General features: G+C 37.3%; 1 protein-coding gene across 3 annotated transcripts in view; it reads left to right on the top strand.

The window, feature by feature from the left end:
* The window catches only part of LOC131163682 (DNA-directed RNA polymerase I subunit 2), an 84,900-nt gene extending 73,441 nt beyond the window's left edge, over positions 1-11,459 (top strand). For all 3 annotated transcript variants that reach the window (XM_058120349.1, XM_058120351.1, XM_058120350.1), the window contains exon 28: positions 10,767-11,459. In XM_058120349.1, the coding sequence (XP_057976332.1) occupies positions 10,767-11,180 (414 nt within the window). In that variant the 3' untranslated portion in view covers positions 11,181-11,459. The remainder of the gene's footprint in view (positions 1-10,766) is intronic.
* The last annotated feature ends 2,201 nt before the right edge of the window (positions 11,460-13,660 follow it).

Below are 13,660 nucleotides of genomic sequence, written 5' to 3' on the forward strand. Positions count from 1 at the left end.
CTAATCCTGAAGTACAACAGAATTAGGAGCAAAAATTGATTGAACAATTTAAGGATTTTGTCAATTTTCTGACAGACAAAGTTAAAAGGGAAATATTGGAATATACAGAACAAAAGAAACAGAAACAGAATTAGTGGGATTCACAATAGCAATGGTAACATGAGGTAGGTGTTACTGGAGTTTAGAGAAAAGGCTTGGTATGCCTGTCATATGACCTGTGGCAGCAGAATCCATGACCCAAGGTGATGTAGGACAAGAAGTAAGACCTCGGGAGGAACATTGCTGGAAAATAATTAAGAAGAGTTGGGTTAGGAATTGTGGTGTTAAGTTTGCATGTGTTTTTAGTATTAGTTAGTACAGGATTATGTGTATTTGGGGGTTGTTTGTAACTTTTATGTAAAGTATGGGCTTGTTTGTAATGTAATGTAGTTTTAGGGGTTTGTATAATTTATGTAAAGAGGCTTTCTTATAAACAGTGTGTGAAAGCCATGATGTAGGCAATTGTTGATGAATTTGAATTGAAGTGAACGTGAGTTTCCCCCCGGTATCTCCGCTCTCCTCCCTTCCTTTTTGTCTTCTAATTTCTCCATGGTTGCAGAACCTTGATGCTGCCCCTGCATCACATGGTATCAAAGCCCAGAAACAATCTCTTTCTTCCATTTCGATTCCCTCATGTTTTCCTTTCAATCTTCTTCTTCTCTTCTTCCTCCCCTCACTGCTCTACAACTTCGATCTCCCTCTGCTGCAACTTTTTTCCTTCTCCTCTTCTGTAACTTCTCCTCCCTCCTTGCTGCTGCTTCTTCTCCTCCTTTTTCTTTCCTTCTCTCCTTTGTTCTGTAACTTCTGCTCCCTCTCTGATGCTGCTTCTTCTTTCTTCTCTTCTTGTTCTATGGTTTTCTGTTCTGATCTCCTCCTCTGTCCCTAATCCTTCGCTGCCCAGCAGCCTTCTGCCGTCTTGCTTCTTCTCTGTTTCTCCTCTCCCTCTCTTCTTCTTCTTCTCTTTAATTCTCTCCCATAACTCTCTCAACTCTCTCTCATTTCTGAATTCTGTGGCTGTCTCTTGGTAGTTTCTGTCCAGCTACTCCTCCAACCACCCATCTTCTTGTTTTCTCTCATTCATTCTGTCTCTCTCTCTCTGAATTTCAGTTCAAAAAAAAAAAAACTGAAAAGCAGTTCTGCAGTTTCTGAACTTCTGTGAAAATTCCAGATGTGTCCCCATTTCATCAGACACCACTTTTGAGCCACCATCCTGCAACATCACCCACACCATCAAAGACAGAACACCCCAGCGCCCCTTCCCCTATAATTTCATAGCCTTTTGATCACTGGAACAGGCTTACATGCCGGCCAAACATACTCCTGCCGTTGGCATTCAAGAATCCCTAGTGTCTTGTGTTTTTCTCATCACATCACCACCACCACTGTGCTCCTCGCCCACTGATCTGCTGTTGCCTGAAATTTCATTGCTGGAATCTCGCTGCCGGTGACTCATGCGTCCCATGCACTGGCGAAGCGCATGAGAAAGTCTCCCAGTCTTCTGCAATTTCCTGTCTCGTGAGAAATTGCCTGCAGCCACAATATTTTAAGTTTCTCAATGATAATTTGATCTGCAGCTTGATATTTTTATTGCAGAGAGAAGATGTTGGAAGCAAGCATGATAATTTTGGCATGAAACCCTTGTTACTGTTGGTGTAAAGAATATGGCTTTGTTTCTGTAATTAGTGAGTTTTCTTCATGAATTTGTTTCATTTCAGCAGGACAATCAATATCAAGGTGAATTGGAGATAGTTTTTGAGAATTGGGAGTAAGGCTTGTGGGAAATTGTGTTAAAAGGCTGTTGGTGATATCTATGTTGCAGCGTATATATCCATAAATTCAGCCACATGGTGACAAATTATAGGCAAAAGGAATGCCATTTATCATACCTTGGGCACAATTGTTTTGTATAATCATTATTGATGGAAGATGTCCAATAAATTTGGTTTCCATAAACGGAGTCGCTTGAATGCAGCTTCATCCAGAACCTCACCCAAAGCCTTATGGGATGTTCTGGGTTGATAACTTGTACATGTTTATGAAAGATGTTTGGTTCCCATCCAAATGGGTGAATATTTGGGTAATGTTTGGTGTATATCCTACCTATGAAGATTGGCCATGTACTCCTTGGTTCTCCTTGGTTGGATGATTTAGGTGTGACTCAAGGACATGAGAACACACGTCTTTCATTATGGTGGGAAGAAATTTGTTTTGAAGTCTGCTCTACAAATGAACCAACACAAAGAATCAGTCATAATTACTCAGCTTGAAGACAATACGAGGAAGGAAATGAGTATATTTGGAGACACCCAAAGTTCTTTTGACATTCCAATTGTTGAGTTTGTCATTCCCGATGTGCTTATTGATGTCAACTCTCAATTCAAGTCTATAATGCTGCCAAAGGATCATGGTTTTTTGAATCACTCAAGTGCTGGCTTTCAAAGAGTCCAAGTTTGCTTCTCCCTTTTGATCCTCCAACATTTCAAAATTTGAGGCCAAATTTTTTCTAACTGGGGGAGAGAGTGATGCAGGGACAGCATCAAGGTTCTGCAGCCATGGAGAAATTAGAAGAGGAGGAAGGGGAAAGGATGAGAGAGGAGTTGCCGGGGGAAAACTCTCGTTCACTTCAATTCAAATTCATTAACAGCTGCCTACATCATGGCTTCGACACACTATTTATAAGAAAGCCTCTTTACATAAATTACACATAAACCCCTAAAAGTACATTACATTTCAAAAAAGCCTGTGCTTTACATAAATATTACAAACAAACCCCAAATACCCATAATCTTGTACTAACTAATATTAAATACACATAATAAACTACTAACTTAGCCCCAGAATTCCTTAACCCAACTCTTCTTAATTATTTTCCACCAATGTTCATCCCAAGGTCTTATTTCTTGTCCTGCATCACAAGGTCTAGAAGAAGATGTTGGAATATTGCCTCATGGATTGAACAACTGGAGCTAAAATCCAAGGCTAAGTTAGAAGAGGAGAAGATGAGTTAGTTAATATAGTTTTTAATCAGTTATCATAGTTAGTTAAGCTGTTAGTTTCCTATTTCTTGTTTCTTGTATTGTATAAATACAACTATGTATTCTGTATTTTGTAATGAAGAGAAGTATTTTTCAATTCATACAGCTTGTAAGGTAAAAACCACCACACAACAAGCAGCAGCTAAGACGTATGCCCACACGAATCCTCAGATGGGCTGCTAAATGCCACAAAACAAAGAAATGAACTTCAAGGGATCTGTTCAAGAAATCTGAACAATGAAAGCACCTTGTCTTCCGCACTATTTCTCAGTTTCAAGAAACCTGAGAACTATGCTTCCTCTTTCACAACCTCTCCCTGTTCTTTACATTTGCCTTGCCTACGACTCCTGATTTCGTCAATGCGAATATTTGCAGAGGCCTGAAGCCAAACAGAGAAGCTGATGGTTTAGCATTTAATTTTTCTACAAATGAGAAACATGGCTTCGCATTGGTCTTATATCGAGTTGCCAGCATTGTCCCCAAGTGCATATTGAACTGATCCTGTCTCTGATTTTCTTTGCAAGGAAAATTTTTTTATTCTGCAATCTTTCTTTATTTTCTTGCATTTCTTGAAGAAATTTCATAAATGACTTCTGCTGACGAAAATTCTATCAATTCTCATACTTCTCATCGCACGATCAACCCTTCGAATGATTCATCTAGTCCATATTACTTGCATCCAAGTGACAATCCTGGTGCATTACTTGTTTTTGAAATCTTCAATGGTGATAACTATATCGCATGGAGTCAATCTATCACCATTGCTTTAATAGTCAAAAACAAAGCAGCATTCATTGATGGTTCGATTCTTGCTCCTCCTGTTAATCAGTGTTCTCTCCATACTGCTTGGCTGCGTGCCAATAATCTAGTTATCTCATGGTTAATGAATTCTATTTCCAAGGAAATAAGGAATAGTCTTCTTTATGTTACATCTGATGTTGATCTTTGGAAAGAGCTGAAAACAAGATACTGAAGAAGTGATGGTCCAAGAGTTTTTCATTTTAAAAAATCTCGAAGTTCAATTACTCAGGGCTCTTTATCAATTACTGAATATTTTAATTCTTTCAAGTCACTATGGGATGAGTATGTCAATTACAGAGCATTCCCAACCTACAGCTGTGGAAAAATGGCAACATGCACCTGCAACCTGTTTGATATTTTGCTGGTTAGACAGCAATTAGATTATGTGTTAAAATTTTTGGTTGGTCGGAATGACTCCTATGCTCCAATTCGAAGTCAATTACTTATGGTTCCACCATTACCAAGTATGGCAAAGATATTTTCTTTACTACTTCAAGAGGAAAGTCAAAGACAACTAAACAATGTTGTTAACAATGACACTCATGCTTTGATTGCCAAACAAAATACTCAGCCATATGTCCCTTCGAAATTTTCCAAAGACAAACAGAAATAGATCTTTATACTGCAGTCATTGTGGATACAATGGACATACAATAGAAAAATGTTTTCACCTTCATAATTACCCTCCCAGCTGGACTGGACCAAAAGGAAAGAGGAAACCACCCACTGCTCATGTTGCTATGTCAACATCTGAGGTCTCTATTCAACACAGTAATGGGGACCAAAAGTTTTCTTTTACTTCTGAGGAATTTAATAAATTGCTAGCACTTGCAAATTCTACTTCATCTCCAATATCCACCCAAACACCTTCACCTGCTGTCAACATTGTTCTCAATTTTCTAGTAACCCCTCAAATTTTTGCTATTCTGCCTCTTCATCTTTACAGAATGTGTCCTTATGTATTCTGGATACAGGTGCAACAGACCACATGATATGTTCACCACTATTATATTGTTCTCTCCCTAAACAAATCATGCTTCCATAAATCTGCCAAATGGGAACTCTGTTCCAGCTTCACACATTGGCAACATTTGTCTCTCAAACACACTCTTTACATGATGTGGGATGTGTTCCCAGTTTTTCATTCAACTTACTATCTATTTCTAAACTAACAAAGCAGTCTAATATTTGTGCTTCTTTCTTTGACTCTCATTGCCTTTTACAAGACCAATCGACAAAGAAGATGATTGGGATTGCATTTGAGAAACATGGACTGTACCACCTATCTCAAGCTACTTCAAAGGCTGCTTCTCACAACCAAACCATGTTTCATTCTTCCTCCTTGGCTTCGGCCATTACCCAAACTAGATACTTGGCATTACAAACTTGGCCATGTTTCTAATTCAAGATTACCCTTTCTTAGACAGCTGGACTCATCCATATCTTTCAACTCTTCAAATGTTTGTGATGTATGTCATTTAGCAAAGCAAAGAAAGCTTTCATTTTTTGTATCTCAAACCAGTTCAAATAAAAAGTTTGACTTGATTCATTGTTATATATGGGGTCCTTTCAATGTTGTTTCTTATTCTGGTTTCAAATATTTTCCTACTATAGTTGATGACTGTACACGTTGCACTTGAGTATACATGCTCAAGATGAAATCTGAAATTCCTTCTATCCTCAAAACCTTTTGCAAAATGGTAGTAACCCAGTTTAGTGTTCCTATCAAAACAGTGAGATCAGATAATGGTCCTGAATTCCTTTTGACTCAATTTTATAATGACAATAGCATTATACATCAAAGAAGTTGTGTGGAAACTCCTCAACAAAATGGAGTTGCGAAAAGAAAACATCAACATTTATTAAACACTGCTAGGGCCTTACTGTTTCAAGCAAACATGCCTTTAACGTTTTGGAGTGACTGTGTATTAACAGCAGCTCACATCATAAACAGAATTCCTACTCCTCTTCTCAACAACAAAACACCATTCGAAATGCTATTTGATAAACCACCTAATCTTTCTCACCTCAAAGTGTTTGGTTGTCTTTGTTTTGCATCAACACTCACAACTCATAGACATAAATTTGATCCACGAGCTACCATATGTCTATTCTTGGGTTAACCTTCTGATATCAAAGGCTACAAATTAATGGACCTCAATACTAGTAAGGTTTTCATCTCAAGAAATGTAGTCTTTTCTGAAAATGTCTTTCCTTTCAAGGATTTTCCATCTAATCCTGAAACTCATACCTTCTTATTTCCTCCAACAACTTCTACCTCAGACTTCTATTTTCATTCTTCTGATATTTCCTCAAATCAACATCCGCCATCACCTCAACACCTCATCTCAGATCAGCATCCTTCACACCATCTTTGAACAATGACCCTGTCCCAAATATTGTTTTACCACATCTCAGAAAGTCTTCAAAATTTAAACAAAAGCCAAGTTACTTGTAGGATTATTATTGTGGTACTGCTTCACAGGTTCCAATTGCAACTCCCTCATCTGCTATTGCTGATTGCTCTCCTAATAAAGGTATTTTATATCCCATATCTGATTTTTTTTCTACAAACCGATTGTCTTCTTCTCATAAAGCTTTTCTAGTCTCTCTTTCAGCCTCCACAGAACCCAAAACTTACAAATTGGCTGCTCAAATTCCTGAATGGCAAGCTGCAATGCAAAATGAACTAAATGCCTTCGAATTAAATAAGACTTGGGAACTTGTTACTCTTCCTAAAGATAAACAAACCATTGGTTGTAAGTGGGTTTTTCGAATCAAGTATAAGGAAGATGGAATTATTGAGAGGCACAAAGCTAAATTAGTAGCTAAAGGCTACACTCAACAAGAAGGATTGGATTTTTTTGACACCTTTTCTCCTATAGCAAAGATAATTTCCATTCGGCTACTGCTTGCTATAGCTGCTGTTAAGCATTGGCATCTTCACAAGTTGTTAATAATGCATTCTTACATGGTGACTTGCATGAATAAGTTTATATGGATTTGCCCCCTGGTTTGGTTGTCAAAGGAGAAAATAAAGTTTGTAAACTTTTGAAGAGTTTATATGGTTTGAAGCAAGCTTCGAGGCTATGGTTTGCTAAACTATCCACAGCATTACTTGCTTATGGTTTTACTCAAGGTAGCTCTGATTGTTCTTTGTTTATCAAGAAATCTAAATCATCTTTCATAGCTTTACTAGTCTATGTAGATGATATTCTTTTGGCCAGTGATAGTTTACTTGAAATATAGCTGCTACTTGAAATATAGCTGCTTACGTCTTTTCTACATGACAAGTTTACCATTAAAGATTTGGGGGAACTTAAATATTTTCTTGGCTTGGAGATTGCAAGATCTAAAACTGGTATATCACTTTGCCAAAGGAAGTTTGTTCTCGATATGCATGAACAAGCTGGAGTTCTTGGTGCAAAACCTGCAGCTTTTCCAATGGATTTGAGCTTAAAACTCACTGCTTCTGATTTTGATTTGTGTGAGGATCCTTCAGCTTATTGAAGACTGGTTGGGAAATTGTTATATTTAACATTAACTAGACCTAATTTGCAATTTCAGTCCAAGTTCTCAGTCAGTTTTTGGCCAAACCAGCCGTGCGTCATTTCCAAGCTGCCATTCGAGTTCTCAGGTATCTAAAGGCAACTCCTGGTCAAGGCTTGTTCTTTCCAGCTTCATCAAAACTGCAGCTCAAAGCTTTCTCCAATAGTGATTGGGCAGGATGTATTGACACTCGAAGAAGTATCGCTGGTTTTGCTGTCTTCTTGGGTGATTCCCTGATTTCTTGGAAGAGTAAAAAGCAAGCAACCATCAGTAGATCCTCTGCTAAAGCAGAATACAGAGCCATTGCCTCAACAACTTGTGAAATTCAATGGCTTCTTTATGCACTACAAGATTTGCACATTCCCCATCAGCAGCCAGTTTTGGTTTACACCGATAGTAAATCAGCATTGTCCATTGCTACCAACCAAGTCCAACATGAGAGAACCAAGCATATACAGATTGACTGTCATCTCATTAGAGAAAGACTACAACAAAATATCATAAAGTTGTTCCATGTTCCTTCACGATTGCAATTAGCAGACATTTTCACTAAGCCTCTCAGTTCTCTTCCATTTCATCGTAGTCTTCACAAGATGAACATTCAAAATATACATGTTCATCTTGAGGGGGGGTGTTGGAATATTGCCTCATGGATTGAACAACTGGAGCTAAAATCCAAGGCTAAGTTAGAAGAGGAGAAGATGAGTTAGTTAATATAGTTTTTAATCAGTTATCATAGTTAGTTAAGCTGTTAGTTTCCTATTTCTTGTTTCTTGTATTGTATAAATACAACCATGTATTCTGTCTTTTGTAATGAAGAGATGTATTTTTCAAGTCATACAAAGCTTGACAAAAGAGATAGTGGATGACAAACAAGAGATGCCTGGTAGTAACTCAAAATACTCTTCCTCTAATATAAAACCATACAGTCTGCTCTTGTATTGCTTAATGGATATTAAGGGGCGTACACATCCGCACAATCTGAGATTGCATCAAATTCCACAGAAATGAGACGATCAACACACCTAAACCCATACATCCTTTCATCTGTCATCGCTGCGTCTAGAAGAGATGTTCAGACTTGCCGAAGCCTGTCTAATAAATTTTGACAGTCTTGGACAATTGCAAGTAATGATTTCCAATCATCTTCTATGCAGTTGTCCATAGCCCTGAAATGGGGACAAGACTCTTAGGATTCACGGATTCCTTCCCAAGGAGAGACAACAAACACAGCAATGGAAAACTAACAATACACCAACTGCTCCTCAGTTACAAATGAGGAATCAATTACACACATCAACTACCACAGTGACACTCACAGACAGGGGCTTATAACAATTGTATGCCATCGCCTTACTACCCCGTGCTCGTACTGAGTGCACAAGGTTTTGACTCAGCAGAACATCATGACCAGACCATGAAGGTGAATTTGAACATCACAAATCAGGCAAAAAGCTTGCAAAACACTATTTTTGTAGGTATGCAAAAAACCCTGTTGGGATGGCTTTACATAGCAAATCAGAGCATTACAGGGTGAATCATAGCAAAATGAGTCCCAATGACGCCTCATGCATTGGTGTGTGGAGTTGGAGCTGGCGGCCTCTTAATAGCACGTGAATGCCTCGCTAGTAACGAGGTTTCATGGCTGTGCGGATTGGCTTTCTAAAAGGACGCAAGAGGTGGTCATGTGAAATTGGTTGTTGCATCTAGAAAATTTAATGTGCTCTCTAGCAAGGCTGACTATTTTTTGGCACAGTGATCAGGGTTTCGGGCTTACAAGATTGATGGAGGGGCATAAGAGTGAGAGCTGTCAATGGAAGTAGTGACCACAGTGTCAGCGGCTATGTTGGGTTTTGTAGGGTTTACACTCTCAGATCTTGGCTTTGAGACAATGTTGAAATATTGCATTAACTGGGGAACCTATTGAATGGGTAGATCTCCTTTTCTATTTATAATAAACATGTACACTAACATGCTAACCTGTAAGGCTGTAACAAAAAGAAAGAGAAAAGGGCGTGAATGTTTTTCTTTTTGTTCATTTATTTTTGGAGTGGGTGATTGGCAGTAGAGGGAGGTTTTTTTGTTGAAAGAGGGGGGGGGGGGGGTGGAGGGGTTAGGGGTAGGCTGGGAGTGTGAGGGGCTTATTAATATGGCTGGCAGGGACTTCTTGGGTGAGAACTTTAACAATGTCCTCTTGATGTGCAAGAACTTGTGAGGAAACCTCAGAGAGGTTCCTTGACTATTTCTATGAGATGCTTGTGATATGGAAATAGTCTCTAAACCTCAATAACTTACCTCCAAAACCACGGTAGCTGTTGGGCATTTTATATTCTAGATATTTTACTTATAAAATTCTCGTTTCTTGCCATCTGTGTTCAAAGGGCTTGGAGAACTGCAGTTGCATATTTCCTTTCTTCTTGCCTCTTTTCCTCATTTTTCATACCCCTTTATATTTTATCTCTTTATTCTTTATAGTATTGTAAACAAATTATTTGAACTTAAAGAGAAAAAAGAACTGAAATACTAAACTTATTTTAAAACCCATTAATTTTAGTTTTATAAGTTTGTTTTTTGTAGATATTTTTTGTAGTAAATTTTGAAATGAAAAAGTTTAATTGCTCCATCAAGGTTGCTTAAAGAAGTATGTTTTATATGCATTCATGCTGGCTTGTATATTTGTAAAGGATTTTGATAATATGACTCATTGTGTGTGAGCCTGTTAGAGCAACAAAAAAATGCTTGTAAACCCAAAAACCTTCACCCTATGTTTGAGAGCTTGGAGTTTTGACTTTGGATTTGTATTTGTGTTGATTTGGCAAAACACAATAGCAAACTATATCGAGGCTCCTTCAAATCTACACAAATCCAAACCCAATGCATGAAGTTTGTGCTCCCAAGCACAACCTAAATGATGTCAAGCTATTCTTAATGAAATTATTCGAAATATTGGCATCATCAATTTTTTCCTCAAAACTACAATATCATTTTCTTGGTTTGTGAGCTAATCCATTGACAATATACAAATTGTTGCCTCGTCACTTGCTACTTGTTTGTAATTTCTTTTTTCAGTTATTTATTAGTAATAGAAGTTGAGTGAGAAATTCTTTCCAAACATTTTTATGTTTCTTAGGTTACGTTACACTTTCCTTTTTCATTGTGGAATTATATGTTACATAGAGCTACAAAGAGGTTCCCTTCAATTGCATTTACGAAGTGCTTGCACCTCTCTCTCTCTCTCATTCTCCAAAAAAGCGGTTAAGAAGTGCTTATTATCCTGTTATTTTCAAACAAGCTATTGTAATTTGTAAAGCCTAAAGGATCATTAAACTATTTTGACCTCAGGTTCGCTCAACTGGAACAGTAGACCAGGTCACTCGACAGCCTATTAAAGGAAGAAAGCGTGGTGGGGGTATCCGTTTTGGAGAAATGGAACGAGATTCCATGCTTGCTCATGGTGCTGCATATCTGTTACATGACAGGCTCCACACATGTTCTGATCATCACATAGCAGATGTGTGTTCCTTCTGTGGAAGCATTCTGACAACTTCATTCATCCAGCCCCAAAAACGAGCAGTGCGAGAGATTGGGGGGCTACCCCCTGGAAGAGTCCCCAAAAAGGTTACTTGCCACAACTGCCAGACTAGTAAAGGGATGGAGACAGTTTCGATGCCCTATGTTTTTAGATACTTGGCTGCAGAATTAGCAGCTATGAACATAAAATTGACCCTCCAGCTGAACAATGGAGCAGGAGCCTGAAACCTACTGTATATCAGAGTAAAGTTTCTGTTGGGAATTGAGGTTCAGCGAGTTGGGCAACAATTTTGCTATGATTCTTAACATGATAAGAGGCATATCCAGCTTGTCTGGATATTGGTATAGTGTCACTTTGTAACTTATTTTTGTGGTAGGAATTTGGATAATTTTAATGCTTTGAAGCTACTCCAAACAATGTATTTATAATTTTGTAATAAGAAATTTTCATTCATTTTAGAAGTAAGTTAAGAGTTGGTTGGTCAGCGTTGTATACTCAAAAGATTTGTGCTGTCCCATAGAATGACACCATTAGCCCTTGGAAGAAGCCCGTTTTATTTTCTACATCAGAAACCATTGTTCATAACATGCATATTTTATTTAACGATTTTCTAAAAATAGTTATCTGCAGTGATGGCTCATTTTTTGCAATGGCAAATGCTTAAGGGTACGGGCTACAAAGATTCAATTTCTAGGCATTCCTCTTCAAAATGACCTGGTAGAAGTGATGCCTACGCGTGTAGTGACTTCAGTTCTTGAGATTACTTGCGATTTGAATTCATGATGAGATTTTAAATGTACATTTCTTAGTAGACGATATGCCTGTCGGAAGGTGCAAGTCAAAACTGTTCTTTCCCTTTCCAAATCAACTAGTGTCCATTTGAAGGAAAACACTGCATTTTTGAGTTTTTAACCCTATCATTAAAAGCACAAATAAACGCATAATATTTAATAGAATTATGTTAGATTTCAAACTTTAAATTATAAAGTTGGTAGAGTAATTGGGTGATTAATCATGCCTAGGAATAAAAAAATTGATGACAAGGTTAACAGGAGTAGAGACAAGAATAATCTCTACAAACTCCCAGGGTGTGGTTCAGGTGGTAGTGTTGGTTGTGGGAGTGCCTCTCACGAGGTCAGTTGTTCAAACCCTTTTAGATTCGTTTTCGTTCCTGAATTTTTGAAATTTACCTCTTTTTGGAGTTGTGGGGTCGACTTCAAGGGACGCAGGATTAGTCACGTAAAACGTAAAACAGACGCATGGAAATTCGGTGCGTAATCCAAAAAAAAGAATAATCTCCACAAGTTGAATTTAGCTGCTAGGTAGTATCCTTTAGGTTACCTGTTGAAGGTACGAGTGTTCGGGAAAAGGGGGGCTGAGGGAAGATTATAGAGGAGTGCAAGAGATTGTGTTTGGGGGCAGGGGAGTGGGAAGGGTAGGAGAGGAGGGTCGTGGGGGAAGCAAATAAGATGCTTGTTTGCATCAACACTTGACTCATATATGTTTATAGCTCATTGGCAATCACTTGTAACTAAGAGAAAAGAGAACTTGAGAGACCCATGATGACTTTCGAGCTACAATCAAGCAAAATCAAGTCATATTTTAACATGTTCAGTTAACTCATTTACTAAACGAGTTCTAAAGTTCAGTTAAGCAAACTTACCAGCTAAACGACTTGAGTTCAACCTTGTCCAACAAGTCAAGGTATTTAAAAAACAATGACTACTAGTAAAAATGATGATAATGATAATAATAATAATTTTTTTTTTTTAAAGTGTAGTTCAATCCCTTTACTCGTGTCAGGAGTGGAAGGGAATTGGAAGTAACTTACTCTGCAAAATGTAAATGATAGGAATAAGACAAGGCTTAGTGAATTGGTAATAGATACAGCAAGAGCTACAATATACATATAAATATAATTTTAGAAAACTTTATTGTTATTCCAGATGCCAAATTTGTTATTATCATCAACATTCAGAATACAAATATGCATATATCATAATATGTTTATAATAATATATGTAATAATAATTTGATATTAGAACCTGTTGAACACACAAGTCTGCCAAATGAACAAAAATAGAATAGAACATACAAAATCAGAGTCATACGTGTAAAGACATGATCCATAAATAGAATATAAGAATACAAAAATAATGAGGCGAACATAGCTCCTTGCACTCCAAGATCTTAGCAACAGGTCAAATAGTCAAGTCTATTCTCAAAACATAATATAATTATAGAATGACAATTTTCTGAAAATAACATAACTCTTGATAATTTTTCAAACTAACAATTAATTACAAATAGATAATTTATATCAAATACAATTTTCAAAAGTAAATCTTCAGATAAATTTGTGTAAATAAATTTGTATACTTCTTAAAATAGATAATTTTATAAAATAACTTTATCGTCCACTCACAGGAAAAAATAGAAGATCATAGTTGTGAGCTATCGCTTGTCCCGAGATCACTAGTCAAATGACCATCTGCGCCTAACTATTGATAAAAAAATAGTGCGAATTTGTACAAGTTATGTATGTGTATGCATACTATGAATGGATGTTTTTACCCATTGCCTTTATTAGCATTATTGTCACTATTTAGTTATTCAAAAATATTTTCTAACATTATTAATGCCAAGACATAATTTTTTTATCTTTTTTCACATGATTATTGTGACTTTTATCACAGTCGTTGGA

The sequence above is a fragment of the Malania oleifera genome, chromosome 9, assembly GCF_029873635.1.
Source record: "Malania oleifera isolate guangnan ecotype guangnan chromosome 9, ASM2987363v1, whole genome shotgun sequence".
In the NCBI taxonomy this organism is placed as follows: Eukaryota; Viridiplantae; Streptophyta; class Magnoliopsida; order Santalales; family Ximeniaceae; genus Malania; species Malania oleifera.